This window comes from Salvelinus alpinus, chromosome 1 (assembly GCF_045679555.1).
Source record: "Salvelinus alpinus chromosome 1, SLU_Salpinus.1, whole genome shotgun sequence".
Lineage (NCBI taxonomy): Eukaryota > Metazoa > Chordata > Actinopteri > Salmoniformes > Salmonidae > Salvelinus > Salvelinus alpinus.
The window spans coordinates 47,662,316-47,683,699 of NC_092086.1; the positions used below are offsets into that span (position 1 = coordinate 47,662,316).

At 40.0% G+C, this 21,384-nt stretch overlaps 2 protein-coding genes across 3 annotated transcripts in view; one reads left to right on the plus strand and one right to left on the minus strand.

The window, feature by feature from the left end:
* Positions 1-525: 525 nt before the first annotated feature.
* Positions 526-14,849, minus strand: LOC139578314 (sorting nexin-8-like). The gene is made up of 13 exons (XM_071405732.1): positions 14,743-14,849; positions 10,840-10,967; positions 9,988-10,117; positions 6,845-7,035; positions 6,196-6,316; positions 4,406-4,542; positions 4,190-4,270; positions 3,933-4,093; positions 3,556-3,685; positions 3,386-3,454; positions 2,892-3,041; positions 2,233-2,382; positions 526-2,030 (listed from the first exon to the last, which is right to left on the minus strand). Exons 1-13 carry the CDS (start codon positions 14,762-14,764, stop codon positions 1,941-1,943), a joined length of 1,560 nt encoding a protein of 519 aa, XP_071261833.1. The 5' UTR covers positions 14,765-14,849; the 3' UTR covers positions 526-1,940.
* A 1,276-nt stretch (positions 14,850-16,125) lies between these two features.
* Positions 16,126-21,384, plus strand: part of LOC139578336 (protein tweety homolog 3-like) — a 60,654-nt gene continuing 55,395 nt past the window's right edge. The window contains exon 1 of one of the 2 annotated variants that reach the window (XM_071405798.1): positions 16,126-17,221. In XM_071405798.1, the coding sequence (XP_071261899.1) occupies positions 17,013-17,221 (209 nt within the window). In that variant the 5' untranslated portion in view covers positions 16,126-17,012. The remainder of the gene's footprint in view (positions 17,222-21,384) is intronic. The other variant, XM_071405789.1, reaches the window with a different exon arrangement.

The following is a 21,384-nucleotide window of genomic DNA, read 5'->3' on the forward strand; positions in this document are numbered from 1 at the left end:
GGAGCCAAATAATAATAAGACGGGTATCTGATACTTTTTATTTAACATTAAGTGAGATTCAACATAACTGTACAATAGTTAATGGTCCTGTATCTACATCCTTCACCTAGTTCCAATTTTCTTTCTCAAAGATCATAGAAAGCATTTGTTCTTCTTATTATTTAGGACTTGCCAAAAAATAAGGTTATGATAATATCTTATGTTGACACAATAATAAGAACTTGTGAGGAACCAACAGTTCCACAGAGAAGACAAAAAATAATGCATTGAATAACAAAACGTATTGTCCCGGAGCTCTCTAATATTACTCCGTTCTAATTGTGAAACAACATTTTGTTACACAGCCTCATTCATGTACACTAATTACATGCAATTTGCACATCCTGCAAGAGGGTGAATTTTGCAAGAACAGGTTACGTAAACCTTCAAAATTGTGAGTGGAAAACTGAATTCTTCATCAGATCGAATAATGAGTAACTTTACCAACATAATCTTATGCTTTAGACATGGAATCAATGCATACTGTTGAATAAGAGGACAATAAATCATTGGGTATATTATTGAAAAGATAAATCAGAATATTCTTGAATATTACATACACAGAAAAATATGAAATCTAGTTTTCTTCAAATCTACATTAAGTAAACACTGAACCACCTTCGCAGCTTAATTGAAACTGAAACATTGCAAACATGTCAGAAGCATTAACACAGAGCACATTTAATTTCTACCTGAAATAAAATATTACAGGATAATTACTTCATAATTGCACTAATGACTGTGTGGCATTGTAGCATGTTTCTTTGGTATGTTCACCATTGGTCAGGTGGAGTGTTATATCAGCCATAAATCATACATTATTTACATTTTATCAAACTTCTTCCTCTTGATAACTTGCTCGGCTCAGGCGTAGAAACTGAAGTAGCTTTTCACAGTACTGCAACTAAGATTCGATTGAAGCAAGGAATCTGAAGTCCTTTGCATGAATATCAAGACAACAACAAGCTAGCAAGCCCAGTTGCACAAGTGTGGTCAGCAGGATGATTAATACTTATGTTGTACTTCACAACAAACCATTGAATAGCATGCTGCTACTACATTTACTTTAATATATATTGGTTTGCCTGTCTTTATCAGAAATGAGGCTGTGCCCTGATTAGAATCTTTCTAAACATTTACGCTAGTCATTTTAAACACAAAGGTTATGTTGCCACCACCTGGCTGCGGCAAGGAAACGTATCTTCCCTGTGTGGCAACATCTTCAATCAGCTTAATTAGTGCATTCTTACATGCACATACATTCCTACATTTGTCTGCCTGCAATGAGACACTACATTATACCTCAACATAGGCAAATGATCCTCCAAGAAGTGTAGGTAAGAAGTCCCTCATATGGTAAAGGCAGTGAGCTACAAAATAACACAAAAGGTCCAGCTTTTCAACAAAATGTTCCCTAAATATCAATTATGAAATCCATATTTTCCTCTTCTCATACAGCAAGGCAGCAGTACACATTCTTCAAAGCACTCTTCCACTTCCCAATGAGCCCCTTTGACTGATCAACCTCTGTGACATCCCTAGTGAGGATGCACGTACAGTATAATATATCTCGAGCTGCAGACCACATCCATTCATTGAAATCAGTGATATAGTGGTCACAAAAAAAGGTGGGTAAACTGATCGCCGGGTAGCAGAGAAAAAAAGTAGCGCTCCCTATACTTCAAAGCATCTTTCCGCAAAAGGTGGATAAACTGTCCCACAAAGGGAAAAAAAGGTAAACTACATTTACTCACCACTGATTGATACTTAAGGCACAGTTTGTAGTGTTTTTCAAGGTTTTATGAAAACAGTTCACCATCAGTCCCTTCTGAGAGTGACTGTATCTTGGCTTGCAAAGCAGCATATTCATCGCTTGTTGAGAGAGAAGGGGACATGGGTGTCTACTTGGGTGTAAGAGGAGGGGATTGCATTTCATCGACACCGAAGAGACACCCAAGCTTCTGCTGGAGATCATTCCACACTGCACCCATCTAGTTATTGAACAAACAAAGTAGTCTGTTACAGTGAAAGCATCCTCTGACCAAAATTCCAAGACGATCATCTTATAATTGTGTATCTATTAAAGATTAGAATAAACACACACACATCAACCAAATTAACTGTGTGCTCTACTACTTCAAGTCAATCCTAGAAATCCATGCCTGACACTGTATATTTCCAGGTGAGTCTCACCTCTTGGTGACCTTGGACCTGTGAGTTGACGAAGGCTCCCAGGATGTGAGAGGTGATGGGCAGGTATGTGAAGATGAGCTGAGTCTCCTGGTGAAGGCAGAACAGGGAGAAGTAGTTCCGCAGTTCCATGGTCTGAATGGCATTCTCCTGCTGTTAGGGGAGGATACAAACCATTACTTCACAAACCACAACCATATGATGGTTATCAAGAGGAACAGCCTCATTGATCATAAGACTATGCTGTCATGGCCTTGTCTGTAGAAGTCCGTGTTGAAAAACATGACATATGAGATCCATTCTAAAGGCTGAAATGTCAAATGCAATATCGTCCTAAAATGGTTTAGTATGAGAAATGTGGTAGGATATACAAGGACATCAATCCTTATACCAGGGTATCAATCAACTCCCCAATGATGGCATATAGGAAAATGCTGTTCCCTCCTTCCTCTCAATGTCAGAGAGGACACAGTCTCTCTGAGGGATGGAGGGTGGGTGGGGCCTGTGCTGTCAGGATAATGAAGATGAAATAATGTCAACAGTGTTGATTTGACGTGTGACAACCCTGAGTAAATGAGGAAGGAAGAGGGTTTTCAAGCACACTGAGTGAGTGAGTGAGAGAGAGAGGAAGAGAAGGGGGTAAAATGAATGAGAAAGGGAACCTGCACAATGCGAGACTCCAGTTGCTCCACTGACACCTGCTCTTTGGGCTGCACTGTGGCACTCATCATCTGCCTCTTCATCATACCGTACTTCTGCAGCGCTCTCTGGTGCTCGTGCAATACTCCCTTCTCATGCCGCTCACACAGATCCTATGGGACACAACAACACACACACACACACACACACTGGGTAAGAAATAACTACCCTATTTTTTACATTATAGCCATTTAGCAGACACTCTTGTCCAGCTTACAGTAAGTAGTGAGTGCATACTTTTTCGTGCTGGTCCCCCGTGGGAATCGAACCCACAACCCTGGCGTTGCAAGCACCATGCTCTACCAACTGAGCCACATGGGTCAAAGATGTATTGTTAACACTCTAAATTAAGTTTATGTTATACCTGTGTAGTACATTTGTAATAACACTGGTAACATTGCATTAACATGACACATAGTTCTTCAGTAACTGCATTTTTTACATTTCTCAAACTCACTCTGTATGATTGCAGCAAATCCAAGAATAGATTCAGTTTTTCCACAACATCGTCCTCTTCTCTCCTCCCCTTAAGATATCAATGAATAAATGATTATGTTTTGCACGCAGGTAGAGTTTGGCAATAGCACAGTAGAGCAGGTGGTACGTATACAGTGAGCTGGATTGTACCTGCTGAGCACCTTTGTCGGCTAGCAGAGCAAACTCCACGGAAAGGCCTTTCAGAGACTGACGGAGAATGCCCCAGGTGCTTTGGGATGAGGCCAGAGAGGGAATGGGTGAACCATCGGAGCCCAGTGTACTGCAACAGAAAGCATAACTAGAGAAGCTGGACCAGTACGGTGTCTTGGCTGACAAAAAAGATTTGAAGTGAAAACCCTGAAAAGGAAAAGAAAACAAATCCTTTACAATTGTCAACATTTTCTTCCCCAAAACTGTTGTATGGGTGGGGTAGCTAGCATAATACGTTTCCTTGGGCCAAAACACTTGTCTAGAGAGGGGCGATAGAGAAAGAGAGCTTTATGCCCTATAAATGCTGAGTTCTGTACCTGAGCTCCCTTCCAAACATTAGCAAATCAGTGGCGTTTTCCTTGGAGCGCTCGGCCATCTTTTCTGCCCGGTCCCGCAGCTTGTGAAAGCTGTTGTGAATATTCCTGATCAGTTCCCTGCTTGATGAAAACTGGGCCTGGATATCAGCTGGGAGATATTCCTACAGCACAGATGTACCAAGACTCACAATGCTGCATCTCAGTAGGATATCAAATAGTCATTTGATGCACTATTTCATAATAGAAACAATACAAACCTTTGCCAGAGTTGCCATTGTATTAGTCATGAATTCATCTCCCATTTTCTTGCAAGCATCACGCATTTTCACTTGAACGTCCTGAGAGTAAGAGAGAGAGTAAAGTTGTGTGAGCAGTACGGTCATTATCCATGGCAAGCCCAAGAACAATGTGATCTTGGCATAGACAACTAGCAGAGATGAAGCAAGGTGGGATTTTCAGTAGCAGAGACGTACCGAGCCGTTGAAGGTGAGAAAGGTCTTGACCAGTTCGTCCTCGGAGAAGAAGGGGTGTCGTGCCACTAGGTTGATGAACCGGCCCAGAGCACGCCGCCTTCCCTCTATAAAGTCCCTCTCAGACATAGAGGTCAGGACTGTAGACAGACAGAGGTCAGTTAAAGAGCCAGCATATTCAGTTGTTCTGCTTCCGTAAAACAGAAGAGATCATACCGTTTTATGTAATACAGTCAGGGTTGGCTCTTGAAGTAACTAATCAACCTGGATTACTTTAAAAAAGTGTAATCGGATTACATACATTCTTAAAAACAGCTAATTACTTTTGGGATTACTTCATCTATCTATACTTCATCTCGATAAAACTTTGTCATCATTGCTGTCATTTAGTGCACCATCAGCACTTCTCACATGCTCTCAGAGATTCTATTATTCTGCTGATCGCCCATCAAGGGTGGATGGCTTCTTATGTGGTTGAATGAATTGGTAAGGCTTCCAAAACATTTACACCTGGCTCACTGGTCAATGCAAATCAGCTGGGACTACAAGGGGTCCTTCTTGCTGCTTTGAAGCAAAGCAATTTCAAACTCTCTTTCCTTGGTGAAATGCTTTCTGATTGCGCAATATTTCAAAATGTAGGCCTAATCATGGGAAAAACACTATTGAATGCCACCAATGTTGTTACTGTTTAAAAGAAAAGGGTCTAAGCTTTCTGGTCTGAATTGTATTTAATATTCAACAAAGGACACTCACGTCGGGCATTCAAGGTGGGTGTATAGGCATATAGATTAAAATGTACTGTTAGATATACATTTCACGGCTAACTATCAGTAATATGCTATATTTTGAGTTAGCGATCTAGCTAACCACTTCCTCAGCTGGTGAATTAGTCCCAAATAAAATTAGCCTCAAAATATAAATGAGTGCCCAAAAAGATGTAGACAAATGAATATCTATTGAACAAAAAAATATAACAATTCTGTAACCCTATTTTCATAGAAAAATAATAACAATTGCCTAGTTGCCAAACCCCAAATCCATGACAATCACCGGTTTAGGTTGCAAATCAAAATAGCTGGAATCATGCAGTTGTACTTGAACATGATGTAAGAATAAACCATGTATTTCTTGAATCATACCATGTTAGTAGTCTAGTACACCTCTGAATAAAAAACGCTGAATTACTTTATAAGATGATAAGGCTACAATTATTTTCTATTTCATGACCCCACAGCAATTGTGGTGCAACCAAATCATGGGCTGTTGCCAACAAGTGAAAATGTTAGTATGGAGCCCTGTGACTATGATCTTACACATAGAATATAACATGAATTATAGGATCTTTAAGCTATGCTCTCACCCCATTTGGAAATAATAATGTTACTAAATTAAAGAATACTATGTTAAATCAACAGTTTTAAGCGTTTTCAAATATGTCTGGGTGCTAGAAGTGAAAGTAATGCAAAAGTAATCCAAATGTAATTGGATTAGGTTACTTATTTGGGGTAATTCAAATGATTATTTATCATGTAACTAAAAAGTAACAGATTACATTTTTCGAGTTATCCGCCCAACCCTGAAAAAAGTAATAACAATGGTGTCTAATAATGGTAATATAAAGACAGAGTTCATGTCTGCTGTGGGAACACAGGTGAAGTTGGATTAATAGAATTTGAGTTTCTTTGGAGCAGCGGGACCCCAGCTCTGATGCAGAGTGGAACACTATTATTTACAGACCAAAGCCTCACTCTCCTCCAAATAATCAAACGTTCTGACTGACATCCTCTATATACCTCCTTTCAGCATTCTCTTAGGCGGCAGTGCAGGCACCATTCTGTAGGCCAACCTCTGCAGCAAGAGCTCGTGGAAGACATCGAAATCACTGTACCGCCGGTAAACAGATGTCTTAAAATGCTGAAAAAATTCAAACAAATATTATCTGTGAATAACCAAGATGTGCAAAATAACATAATGCTTTGGGTTGTGAATTCAACAAATATATTGACAATGGATGTGTTTGTCATGGGTTGGCTTTAATTCATACTGTTTGTGAATGCTCACTGTACAGAAACAACACCAGCTCTGTTCAGCTTAGGCATCCAGTGTAAGCGATGCAATGTACTGTATGTATACATTCATTCTTAGATGGACCCTTACCAACAAGCATTAAAGCCATTCGTTTCACCAAGCCAAAATTGCAGAAATAATTGAGGAGCCAGGAACATAGCCAGAGGGAATTACAGGCTTTTTGGAGTTATGATCAAAATTCCTATAAAAAAATATGTTGCTTGTAATGCACAATTGTGACCTATACAAAGTAAAAAGGTAAATACGTACTTGGTAAAGTATGTGCTTGACCTTTTCTATGAATAAATTCCTTGACTGTTCTTCTAACAAAGCCCATTTATGTTACTCTCATATGTAATTAAATGCAGCCTTCACCTGGCTGGTGATCTGGTACTCCACGTGTTTGAGGAACAGACCCTTCTTTTCAGGAATTAGCTCCACCTGGACTGTATCCCTGGCAAGCAGCTTGCCCAGGGTCTGGGACACCGTGAGGGGGCTCTCCTGAGTTGGCTGCATCCTCAGAGTCTGGAGGTCCTTGAACTCACCAAGTTGGGGCTTAGGGAACTCTGTCAAATCAAACATGAGTAACCAATGCTTTCATCTACTCATTTCTCTAGAAGGCAATCAGCACATCTATGCTCACAGACAAAGTGTACACATTCAGCTCTATTGAACTAATAGACATAATTTATGATTTCCTGTAGTGCAGGTTCGAATATAAAAAACATCCATGTTGTGTGGGAAAAGCAAGCATGTTCCAGTGTACATTTGACATTTCACCTCCCTTAGTTGCCCTCTGATCCCTCAGACACTTGAAATCTCCCATTCACATTTTTTTGGCTACTTTTATTTAATCAAGGGAGCCCAATGGAGACCAGTGTCTCATTTGCAATGGTGCCCTGAGGACACACTTGCGTGAACTTAATTACCAACAGAGTTTTAAACTGCCCTATCGGCACCAGGGAATCCAGGTGGAAATTGTTTGTAAGGTATTCCATAACTGTGGAATACTAAAGGCAAATTTACCAAACTTTGTGGAGACAACCGAGACCTCAAGAGTTAAGAAAACCTCGGAACGGGATTGTTATCTCCTATTGTAATATTTCAACAGGGAAGTGAGGTATGATGGAATCTTGTGGAACAGAGCTTTGTAAACAAGAAAGGAGTAATAAAGTGATCTACAGGATTTTAGTGAGGTCCAGCCAACCTTCTGATACATGATGCAGTGATGAGTATTAAAACTGTCAGTGAAACACGCTACGGTAGACGGCATCCAACTGTTTAAGAGTAGTGGCTTGCTGCAGTCTGGTAAAAATATTTGCCCCCTTTCAGATTTTCTAAATTTTTTGCATATTTTTGATACTGAATGTTATCAGATCTTGAAACAAAATCTAATATTAGATAAAGGGAACTCAGAACTCAGAAATAACACAAAAAGTTATACTTATTTTATTTATTTAATTCACGCAGTTATGCAACACCCAATTCCCCTGTGTGAAAAATGAATTGCCCCTTACACTCAATAACTAGTTGTGCCACCTTTAGCTGCAATGACTGCAACCAAATGCTTCCTGTTGTTGTTGATTAGTATCTCACATCGCCCGAGGCAGCAAAGCATCCCCAAACCATCACACTACCACCACCATGCTTGTCCGTTGTCATGAGGTTCTTACTGTGGAATGCAGTGTTTGGTTTTCGTCAGGCATAATGCGACCCTATGTTATCCAAGTTTGCCAAAAAAGCACCTGGAAACACCTGGATAATCATCAAGACTCTTGGAAGAATGTTCTATGATTGATTCAAAAGTAGAACTTTTTGGACAACATGGGTCCCATTATGCCTGACGAAAACCAAACACTGCATTCCACAGTAGGAACCTCATACCAACGGTCAAGCATGGTGGTGGTAGTGTGATGGTTTGGGGGTGCTTTGCTGCCTCAGGACCTGTACGACATCCCTTAATAGAAGGAACCATGAATTCTGTTCTGTATCAGATAATTCTACAGGAGAATGTCAGGCCATCCGTCTGTGAGCTGAAGCTGAAGCGCAGCTTGGTCATGCAGCAAGACAATGATCCAAAACTCACAATCAAGTCTACATGGCTAAAAGGCAATACATTTGAAGTTTTGGAATGACCTAGTCAACGTCCAGACCTAATCCCAATTGAGATGTTGTGGCAGGACATGAAACAAGCAGTTCATGCTTGAAAACCCACAAATGTCGCTGAGTTACAACAGTTCTTCATGAAGGAGTGGTCCAAAATTCCTCCACAGTGACGTGAGACTGATAAACAACTACAACTACAGGAAGTGTTTGGTTGGAGTCATTGCAGCTCAAGGTGGCACAACCAGTTATTGAGAGTAAGGACGCAACTACTTTTTCACACAAGGGCATTGGGTGTGGCATAACTTTATTTATGAAATAAATGTAATAAGTATGTAATTGTTGCGTTATTTGTTCACTCAGGTTCCCTTTATCTAATATTAGGATCTGTTTGAAGATCTGATAACATTCAGTATCAAACATATGCAAAAGTAGAGAAAATTAGAAAGGGGGAAAAATACTTTCACACAGCACTATATATAAATAGTAAAGAGCACAGGTCCCAATACCAATGCCTGAGGTACACCTTTCGTAATATTGAGGAAACTAGACTTGACACCATTAGAAAGCACACATGACTCCCTAAACTCAAATGTCTCTTAAGTCTTTCAAACAATTATGATGGTGTGATTCATGTGATCCTGAATGTAACCCTCCTTGACATTCCACAGAGATATGAGCAGAGTTAATAGTCCTCCTACAACAACCAGGAAACCAGCTCTACCATAGCTCAGCAGAGAAAACGTGACATCAATTTCACAGAAAGCAGTCAGCTGCCATATTGGCAGCACTTGAAATAACACAGAGGGCCCTAAATAATAATATGAGCTTTGGAACAGAGCTCTAACTCAGGGCTGTGTTCGGAGTAATGGCTACCTCTGAAAAACCAAAGACGACGACGACTCCTCTCCAACTTCATGGTACTGTACACTGTAACACTCATGCTTTTCTGCACAAAAACCTAGCCGCAGAATGTGAAAGTAAATTGATTCATACAATCAAGACATACAAGTGTACTTAAGAGAGAGGGATGATTTTCACAGAGCTGTTTCAGAGGAATAAAAAAGGGCAGGGAAAGGTCTTTAACAGAGACATGGGAAAGGAGCTGGTGTATTCCCGGACGCAATGCCCAGAGGTTAGAGGAAACCGGCCAACAAATACAACACACTATGATAAAACTAGGACCAGCTTTTTAGCACAGCACACTTGCTTGTTTTGTGTGCAAATGCAATGTGCTTGTCACATGCATATTCAACTTCACACAAGAAATATATAGTGAACTGAACTTTCTCACACAAGCTGTTTATAGGGGTCACAAAGGTTTTTGACCTTATATACTAAACAGTCAAGCTACTCATTAAGCTACACATTTACTGCTGTGTCCTCACTTGTAAACAACTAGTTCAAAGGCTTACCTTGTATGCAGTTCTCTAAGAGTTTCGGGCTTGGTTGCTTTCCTTGCTGAGCAAGCGCAATCAACGCCAGTGCTTTATATAGGGACAACTTGCTTAAGAATCCATCAGTGTAGTCAACATGCTCAGCAATCTGAAAAAGACAAGGACATTACAGGACTCTCTTAACAGGTCATTGCCCAATCCAAGGTCTAAATTCAGCAGTGGTTGACAAGAAAAAGCAGAAAACACTTCAGTAATGATATAATGCAGTAAGAAACATCAAACTGAACCATGTGGTCTCAGCTGAAATGCATCTATGAAGCGTTTCCATGGATAATGTGTAACATGTCGTATTTTTCATGTCCCATGTGCTCTTGAATAGCACAACTTTTAAACGCCATCCCCTCAAATACCATCACTTTTCAGTAAGCTTTACTGAAGCAAATACCACTAATTAAATGGCAGCAACGAGATAGTTAGCAGAAACCACCCTTTCTAATAACTGGTGTTGGAACTAGTATTGCAATTACCCCCTTAGTACTTAGTGGTAAAACAAATATAGGCTTGAGAGGGTCTTTGAATAGAGTTGAATGGTTTGTATCAAAGAGCTCTAGATGTTTTTCAAGTATTTTCTGTTATGCGTCTACTTCCTATTCTGCAGAATTTCTTGTTCACTTTTCTTGGAGTTCCAAGAAGGGAAGAGGATAGAAAACCCATAGGTCTAATACATTACAAACCAGTCTGTGCTTCTGTTTCATAACAACAAAAACTTGAGCCTAAAAAAAAACACAAACAGCCAGAACTCCCTTTCCACATTTGGCAGGCATTCTAAATCATAGATGTGTCAACAAGTAAAGAGAAAGTTGTGTTCACCTGGCCCTGCACAGCACTGGGAAGATCTGTTCTACTGAGCAACCTCTGAAAGACCTCCACCTGCACTCGTTCATCTATCTTACTCCGGATGGCCTCGTACACCTCCCTGTAGTACGGAGGGACTGATCCTGACAGAGAAGGTGCACAAACCATTAGGCATGGATTTATGTGGATGAAGACATTTTTATTAATTGCATGATTTGTGGTTAAACATCATTAACAAAATCGATTTCATTTAACCTAAACAAAATCAAATGTATTGGTCGCGTACACATATTTTGCAAATGTTATCGCAGGTGCAACGAAATGCTTGTGTATAGCTCCAACAGTGCAGTAATACCTAACAATACAGAAACACACACACTCCAAAATTATTATCAGAATGAGCAATGTCAGAGTCCGGATATATATAGATATTTTACACAGTGTACAAAACATTAAGAACACCTGCTCTATCCATTACAGACTGACCAGGTGAATCCATCTGAAAGCTATGATCTCTTATTGATGTCACTTGTTAAATCCACTTAAAATCAGTGTAGATGAAGGAGAGGAGACAGGTTAAGGAAGGATTTTCAAGCCTTGAGACATGGATTGTGTATGTGTGCCATTCAGAGGGTGAATGAGCAAGACAACATATTTAAGTGCCTTTGAACAGGGTATGGTAGTAGGTGTCAGGCACACCAGTTTGTGTCAAGAACTACAACGCTGCTGGGTTTTTCACGCTCAACAGTTTCCGTGTGTATCAAGAATGGTCCACCACCCAAAGGACATCCAGTCAACTTGACACAACTGTGGGAAGCATTGGAGTCAACATGGGCCAGCATCAACATGGGCCAGAAGGTGTTCCTAATGTTTGGTATACTCAGTGTATATTCATATAATGGTGTGAAAATATGGACAGTATATGAATAGAAAAGGTGTGTACAGCAGTAGTTATATAAGATGAGCCTTGACTAGAATACAGTATACAGTATACATATGAAGTGGGTAAAGCAGTATGTAAACATAATTAAAGTGGCCAGTGTTCAATGACTTTGTACACAGGGCAGCAGTCTCTAAGGTGCAGGTAGGGCTGAATTCAGGGCTTATAAAATTATACCTAGGCTAAAAAATAAGCCTTCAACATAGGAGCCACTAATAATATAATTATTTTATCAAAATAGATTAACCTGCATTTTTGCAAAATCACTGATCTGGCTTTCAAATGAGTCTACGAAAATGCCATTTTTGTTATACTTTTTACCAGAACTACGCACAATGCACATCCACTAATAATGACCAACTTTTCGTAACAGGCATTATAGAAAAATAAAGGTGTAAAATTTAACTTTTTGGGCAACCCAGCATATTCACATAGAAATGTGAGTTATAGATCTGTCATTCATGGAAAGCAAGTCTAAGAAGCGGTAGATCTATTTTATTTGCGCTATTTCTATGCTTCCTGTACTTAAGTTTCGTTTTTGTGTTTTTTACTTTCGGTTTTGTACATCAATTTCAAACCGCTGAAAATACAATATTTTTCTTATGGAAAATATATTTCACAGTGGTTTAGATGGTACAATGATGCTCTACACTATATTTGCTTGTTTTGTCACAAACTGAAATTAGGCAACTATTCAAATTTTAGTAACCAGGAAATGGCTGAGCGATTTCTGCATAGTGCATCTAACACAGATCTCATAAACAATCTCAAGCACAAGCCCACCTGCTAGTGAGTAGCCAGATCATCTTTATATTTAAAGTCTAGCCAACTTGGATCTACAGTGCATTTTGTTGTGTTACAGCCTTAATTTAAAATGTATTAAATTGAGATTTTGTCTCATTGGTCCACACACACACACAGTACCCCATGACGTCAAATTGTAATTTTGTTTTTAGAAATGTTTACTAATTAAAAATGAAAAGCTGAAATGTCTTGAGTGAATAAGCATTCAACCACTGTTACTGCAAGCCTAAATAGGTTCAGGAGTAAAGATTTGCTTAACAAGTTACATAACAAGTTGCATGGACTTACTCTATGTGCAATAATAGTGTTTAACATGAGTTTTGAATGACTACCTCATCTCTGTACCCCACACACTCTGTAAGGTCCCTCAGTCGAGCACTTAATTTCAAACACAGATTCCACCACAAAGACCAGGGAGATTTTACAATGTTTCTCAAAGAAGGGCACCTATTGGTAGATGGGTAAAAAAAAGCAGACATTGAATATCCCTTTGAGCATGGTGAAGTTATTAATTACACTTTGGATGGTGTGTCAATACACCCAGTCACTGCAAAGATACAGGCGTCCTTCCTAACTCAGTTGCCAGGGAGGAAGGAAACTGCTCAGGGATTTCACAATGATGCCAATGGTGATTTTAAAACAGTTACAGAGTTTAATGTCTGTGATAGGACAAAACTGAGGATGGATCAACAACAATGTAATTACTCCACAACACTAACCTAAATGAGAGTTAAAAGATGGAAGCCTGTACTGAAAAAAATATTCAAAAACATGCATCCTGTTTGCAATAAGGCACTAAATTATAACTGCAAAAAATGTGGCAAAGAAACAAACTTCATGTCCTGAATACAAAACAATGTCTAAGGCACCACTCCAGAATCTCCCATACGTGTTCAATTGGGGTTGAGATCTGGTGACTGAGACAACCATGGCATATGGTTTACATCGTTTTCATGCTCATCAAACCATTCAGTGGCCAATCGTGCTCTGTGGGATGGGTAGCCAAAATAATGGCCTGCCCAGCATTTTTATACATGACCCTAAGCATGATAGGATGTTAATTGCTTAATTAACGCAGGAACCACCTGCTTTCAATATACTTTGTATCCCTCATTTCCATTATTCTTTGTATCCCTCATTTCCATTACATGTCATTTTCATAATGAAAAAAATTAAAAATAAACTATCGACAACTTTCCTATGATAGTCTGGGTACCAACTAACTTTCCACTCCTGTCATTTGCCAAGAGGCTGGTAAAAAAAAAAGCAAACCGGGAATCCTCTGCTCTCCCCACACCCAATGTTATGTTTACAATGACATGTATTACATCAGTATACCCAATGTTAGAATGTTTCTAATTAAATGTATGAATTAAATTAATGTTTTTCTATTAGTATAATTTGCATAAATATTGTGATTGGATGATAGCTGTGAGGGTTATCGAATCAGGATCAAATCTTAATGACAGAATGTTCATATGAAGAGTGCCTAAAGTCTCTTAGGCAAATGACAGGAGAGGCAAGTAGTGGAATATAATAGCTAAACAGAAGACAACCAGGCTAGTCCTTTGCTATGGAACGTTGAATACGTGAGTTGGGACAGGTCATAGAAATATAATCTAGATTGTAATTCTATGGGACAGGTAACATCCATAACAGGTGAGAACATGACAATGAGCAGACCAATGCAACAGTACAGCAGCCCACCCTACTGTATAAAAAAAACGAGTTCTCTGTCAAATCACCCTTAATTACACCTATCTTATGTTTTTGTCTATTACTGTTCTGTACTTGTATATTTTATGTGGACCCCAGGTAGAGTAACTGCTGCATGTGCAGTAGCTAATGGGGATCCTAATAAACTAAACACCCTTGCTAAACTTGTAATCGAATGCTCAGATGAGTAGCCTGCATTTTACAATTCGCTGTAAACCTACTATATTACTGTTTATCTTAAGTTGCCAGGTTTTATAGTTACATCACGAATGGTAGGCTGCACTATTTAGCTCTGAACACTTCACACCGCGTTCTCTTAGTCTGAATTCAATGAACAAACGTACCCCCCCCCCCAAAAAAACCATTATTTCGCCACGTAGAACGTTTACAAAAAGTCGAAAACACATTCTTAAATCCAACATAAAGATGTGGAACATAACATGTATTTAGCAAATTACCTTCATTGAGCTCGCCTGCCATAGTTCAGATTGTCATGTGAGCACGACAACACCTCCATGTGATTTCCTTTAGAAAAAAACCCGAATAATTTCCTGTCTTAAAGTTGTAGTGAACTTTGGACTTTTGCCAGATTTCAGACTTTATGCAGCAATACTGTATATGTCCAAACATTATTGTAGGCACTAGACAAGACCTGGATTACTGCAAACTGGATATTAGGAATCCAGAACATAGGAGCATAGGTGAACAAGTGCTATTGTATATGGGCCCTCCCCCACAAAGGCTTGAAAAACCTCAAATATGCCTCTGCCCTCGAATATAATTGCATTCCCACTCTCAGTCCAACTTTGGAAACAGTGCAATTATGACATAGCCTAACCGCAGTGGTGTAAAGTACTTAAGTAAAAATACTTTAAAGTACTACTTAAGTAGTTTTTTGGGGTATCTGTACTTTACTGTACTATTTATATTGTTGACTAATTTTACTTCACTACATTCCAAAAGAAAATGGTGTACTTTTTACTCCATACATTTTCCCTGACATCCAAAAGTACTAGTTACAATTTGAATGCTTAGCAGTACAGGAAAAAGGTGAAATTCACACACTTATCAAGAGAAAGTCCCTGGTCATCCGTACTGCCTCTGATCTGGTGGACACACTAAACATAAATGTTTCCTTTGTAAATTATGTCTAAGTTTTGGAGTGTGCCCCTGGCTGTCAAAAAAAATAATAAAAAAGGAAATTCTGCCATCTGGTTTGCTAAATATAAGGAATTTGATCAATAGCATTTACTTTTACTTTGTACTTTTACTCAAGTAGTTTTTTACTGGGTTACTTTCACTTTACTTGAGCCATTTTATATTATGGTAGTTTACTTTTACTCAAGTATGACAATCGAGTACTTTTTCCACCTCTGCCTAACCATAACTTGATTTGAAAAAACTCTAGCCAAATAAATCAAAGAACATCTCTTTGAGGACCAGTGCACCAAATCTATTTATTGGATATTGATATACAAATGTGTATATGATTACATTGTAATCTATTTTTACTTGTTGGTCAATGGGTTGAGATGGTCTAAAAGTTTGAAGGGTGATTTGTCTCCTCCAATAGATCCCGAAGGAGAGAAAACAACTGTCAAGTAATTAGCAGGACCCTAAATTGATAATTATAAAAATGTTGTTATTGTACAGTGTGTGTGTCAATGATTTCCTGGATAGAGCCCAATAGTTTGTTAATTTATCCCTTTACTCAGCAGGTTGACTCGATAACTCGCTCTTACTCAAAATATGCCTGGGTGTGTGTAGCTTCACCATCTCGCCACCAGAGGCCACTACACACAAATCATTTACACGAGACAGCGGCGCTGCGTGAGGAGTGGGGTTGTTGTGGGTGCGAGCGGGACTGCAATCTGCATCGGATGGTGTGGAGGTTGCAGCGTCGTAGTCCCCTGAATAGTTCAACGGATTATTGTTTATCTTTAGTGAATGAACAGGAATTGTCGACTTTAAACTACTTTGCAATACAATAAAAGACTTGGTCACCATCAAAGCATTTAGGAAAATTGAAGAAAAGACAAAGGGCGCAAATGGAACTGGAGCAACCACGGACGGAGCACGAATATATCCGCTAAGCTAGTTAGCAAGCCAACTAGCCTGCTGCTAGCTTTATAAATTGGAACACGAGGAACAATCAACTGGCTATGACTGATAATGAGGAAAGGACAGTCAAATTATAATCCAGAAGGAATTATTGAGAATCAATCAAATGTTTTAGCTACGCATTTTTTCTTACGAAAGTATTTGATTGGAATGGATGCGTTCTGTAGAATTGCTCAACAACAATAGTTAGCCGGCTAGCTAGCTAAGGTTACTTGCATGTTGAGTTGGGAAGCTATCCAGATAGCCAAATAACGTTACGTCATCTGTACAGTAGTTATCCAGACAGACAGGCAACTACAACAAGGTGGATGGACTGTCATCGGCGTGGGGGTGTTCGTGAAGTTAACGTTAGTTGACTGGGTAGCCCATTATTCCTCCTTCAGCTATTTTGACACAGTTTAGTATTACACATGACAGAAGTGAACATGGGAGTGTTATATGACAATGGATATAGTTAGCTACCCTTTTGTAAGTACCGTAGGGAAGAAGTGACAACCGATATCTCGGGTACAGTTTAACGTTGGACCACAATGCATTAGGTCTGACGTTCTGCTTTCGGACATAGGATCTCTTTGGTTTTGCTGGACCGCTTGCTAACAATAACTTTATGACGCGGGCTCAGTCCATTATTTCATTTTTGACTGACCACACAGATCACAGTTTCCCTAAAGCGTCCACAGCCCTCATACCATGGCAGCGGTTGTCAACTACTCACCGCCGTGGTGGGTCAACCTGCTACACCGACTCCCTCATTTCAACCTTCAATTCGAACAGACAAACAGTGATTTTCGCCCGGAGGACTCGTCATATCAACAGGTAACTTTATGACATACACTTACTTGAACTGTGTCTTGTGAATCAGAAGTTATACATGTCTGTCAAACATTATACGTTTGTAAACAAAGGAGTTGCCAGTGGGTTGCTGTTTGATGTATGATAATATTCTGGGATGATGCAATTGGGGAGTTGAATAAATGGGGCAGGCATCAGCATAGACCAATGCAATGTTATACCCCGATGCACTGACTATGCCTATTAAACTTGTTTGGTGCAGAGCCTTTGCAAGAGTACTCGAGACTCTTATTAACCGTGGTTCCCTAGGCATGGTACAGTGCATAGACCTAGTCCCTACTGAGACTGGAGGGGTGACTAACAACTACTCTTGCAGGCTATATTTCTCAAACGGTTGTCATGTTGACTTCCCATTGCAGAAACAGCCACTGTTACCTTCTGACGTGACATGTATGGATTCCAGGGATGGGTGGAGATGGATTAAAGACAGTGGTCTTTAAACCGAGTCATAACAGGGATCCCATATTTCATAAATTGCATCATAATCATAGCTATTCATCTAGGCCTGTTTTCCGGTTCTCCTAATTAAGTGTTTGTGAGGGGGAGCATAATGCCCATTTACGGTGTGGCCGTTATGGCTTTGGCCTGTGCAACAGCAAACAGAAACTATGGACATTTTAAGTTAGCTAATCACAGGAGATGGGGATTTCCAAAATGAGCTTGTCTGCTTCCAAAGTGTATGGAGGAGGATGCGATTAACAGATGGCTTCCCCTTCCCTGTCAGCTGCTATGGGTATCACGACGACAGTTGTCACAACAGGCTCTAAAAAGAGGGCTGTATTTTCTGGCACTGGGTGTGACTGTCAGTTGAGTGCTCAGGGAGAAGGGAAAGGGAGATTGCCAGAGCTGCTCATTCACAGCTTCTAGGACCAAGATAACCTGTCAGTTATCAGACTTAATGCTGGGCCGTGGGCCTGCTGACCAAACACTTCATCCAGCCTACACATCTCAAGATAACCCCAGATTAAGTCATGCTGAAGGAATTGAATGTACTATCCCCGAACTACAAAAGTTATTTCTCAAATTTCTTGAGATAACTCTGTCCTAACCAAAGCAAGCTGTGGGCCATGTCAGTGTGAATGAGACCCAGTCATGTCTGTAATGTGCCATGTGTTAGCTGATGATTAGTCTGTTAGGCATTATTTGCATTCTTTTCTGCATTATTTTCATACTGTAACTCTGTTCCTCAGGAGATAGAGCCCGGCACTAATAGGTCATTAAGACCTTGATGTATGACCTTTGACCTGAGGTTGTGCCCCCCAAGGTCATCTGGCTGCCCGATTTTACGTTTTAGTCACTTAGCAGACGCTCTTATCCAGAGTGACTTAAAGTTAGTGCATTCATCTTAAAGAAGAATTTCACTATTTAGGACCATAATCTGTATTTTTGATGTAAATAGCATGTTCTAGAAGTTTCCAGACAGTTGTATTTGCAATTTCACTTGATTTTGAGAAACTTATCCCACCAGCAATTGACTTCCTGAGCCTTATTCTGGAGTTACAAGGCATCCAGAAAACATGAACTGATGCTCCAAATACGTCCTTTTACAAACGGCAAATCTCTCAGTATCCTGATGCAGGACTTTAGATGTTGTACACATGACATTTTGTCATACTGAACTTTATCCACAACTTTATAATATTTTTTAACTTAGGCGATCATTTCTACAGTGCGCATATTGGCGTGCATGCGTTTACTTCCTTGTTCCTCTCGCTTCTGCCTATACCTCAGTGACTACTGCACACCTATAAGTTAGGGGGGGCGTGTTTCAAAAACACACTAGCCAGTCCACAACAACGTGTCCACTGTAAACGCAGAGCTGCTGCTGGCCGCTAATCTATCAAGCAAGCTAATTATTTGTTCTTTTTTACTATGCTACCAACATATCTGACTAGAAAATATGAGGAAATGTTTGAATTTGCAGGCGAGCCTTATTTATTTGATCCGGCATACACAGACGAAGATCTTCAACGAATTGAGGATGACAGAGAAAGGAGAGGGTGAGATGGAGCAGACAGGGGCTCAGGCAGATATTCAACCAGCAGCTGAGATGGGACTCAGGACCTCTGGGAACTGGTGGTATACCTCTGAAGGCAAGTGTCTTTGCTGCGTGGAGTTGGACCTGCTTATACCAGCTTTGGAAATCTATACTAAACAACAATATAAACGCAAATGTACAAATTCTTACTGAGTTACAGTTCATATCAGAAAATCAGTCAATTGAAATAAATTCATTTGGCCCTAATCTATGGATTTCACATGACTAAGCAGCGGCGCAGCCATGGGTGGCCAATCAATCAGAATGAGTTTTTCCCCACAAAGGGACTTCATTAAAGACAGAAACAGTCCTCAGTTTCATCAGCTGTCTGGGTGGCTGGTCTCAGATGATCCCGCAGGTGAAGAAGCTGGCGTGGTTACACGTGGTCATTGGTTGTGAGGCCGGTTGGATGTGCGGTTGTGAAGCCGGTTGGACGTACGGCCAAATTCTCCAAAACAATGTTGGAGGAAGCTTATGGTAGAGAAATAAACATTAAGTTCTCTGTCAACAGCTCTGGTGGACATTACTGTAGTCAGCATGCCATTTGCACCCTCCCTCAACTTGAGACGAGTGGCATTGTGTTGTGTGACAAACTGCACATTTTAGAGTGTCCTTTTATTTTCCCAAGCACAAGGGGCACCTGTTCAATTTTTCATATGCACAAAAAGCTTATTTCTCTCTAATTCTGTCCACAAATAAGGTTTACATCCCTGTTAGTGAGCATTTCATTGCAAAGATCATCCATCGACCTGACAGGTGTGGCATATCAAGAAGCTGATTAAACAGCATGATCATTACACAGGTACACCTTGACGGGATCCTGAGGCCCATTGTCGAGCCATTCATCTGCCGCCATCACCTCGTGTTTCAGCATGATAATGCACGGCCCCATATCGAAAGGTTCTGTACACAATTCCTGAAAGCTGAAAATGTCCCCAATTCTTCCATGGCCTGCATACTCACCAGACATGTCACCCATTGCTATGCTCTGGATCGACGTGTATGACATCGTGTTCCCGCCAATATCCAGCAACTTCAATGGCAACAGCTGTTGAAGAGGAGTGGGACAGCATTCCACAGGTCACAATCCACAGCCTGGTCAATTCTATGCGAACGGAGATGTGTCGCGCTGCATGAGGCAAATGGTGGTCACACCAGGTACTGACTGGTTTCCCTACCTTTAAAAAAGAAAAAGGTATCTGACCAACAGAGATCTGTATTCCCAGTCATGTGAAATCCATAGATTAGGGCCTAATGAATTTATTTCAATTTACTGATTTCTTTATATGTACTGTAATTCAGTCAAATCTTTGAAATTGTAACATGTTGCATTTATATTTGTGTTCAGTATACATCTCCTCCTCTGTCTAAATGTCCTTATGTGCTGGACCAGCTAATTGCTAGATGCGGTGGGGTGTAGAGCGCTGTAGGCTATGGCACTAGTAAAAATCATGTTTGATCTGTGGACTTTCTTTTACACAATACATGTTTTCGTTGCTTGCTAGTAATTATATAAATCGATCTTTAAAAAAAAAAGTTTGGATGTGTCTGACTATTCATTTCTTATTCGACAGCAGTCAACAAGGTTGTTCTGGCTCTGAGGAAGCTGATTTACTAGATCTCGTCACGAACGAGCATCATTTATTTCCCCTTTATAAATTGTTTAGGGCGTTCATGTTTCCACGTACATCTAATAATTAATTTCTTCTAAATGTATATACTGTTGCTTCCTCTTTTGCCAGTGTCACGGTATTTACTGTGCGCAAGGCTAATTATGTGTCGAGGAAATGTTTGGTCGAGTTGCATTGTCTCATTTCAGTTTCATATTTAACTGCAGTAATTTACCATTTTGCAATCCTCCCGGTGGATGCAATGTTTGTTTGTTTCCATATTGTAATGCGTCCTGTGTGTTGAAGTTATCCGTCTGGGAACTCCATGTCTTGTCGGTGTTCTCTGCATAATGGGAGCGCAGCTCCATAAGTAATATGTTTTGCCTCCTGTTGGCCTGCAGAACTATTGTTATAATATGTTTTGCCTCCTGTTGGCCTGCAGAACTATTGTTATGAATTGTGTATTCATTAATGGAAAA

Bases quoted from the DNA above. Each gene is read 5' to 3' on its own strand.
- LOC139578314 (XM_071405732.1), bottom strand. From the start codon at position 14,764: ATGGCAGGCGAGCTCAATGAAG. The intron at 4,094-4,189 runs GTTTGTATTGTT...TCTGTGCTGTAG, and splicing joins CAATGGCAACTCTGGCAAAG to GAATATCTCCCAGCTGATAT. The intron at 3,042-3,385 runs GTGAGTTTGAGA...TGTGTCCCATAG, and splicing joins ATTTGCTGCAATCATACAGA to GATCTGTGTGAGCGGCATGA.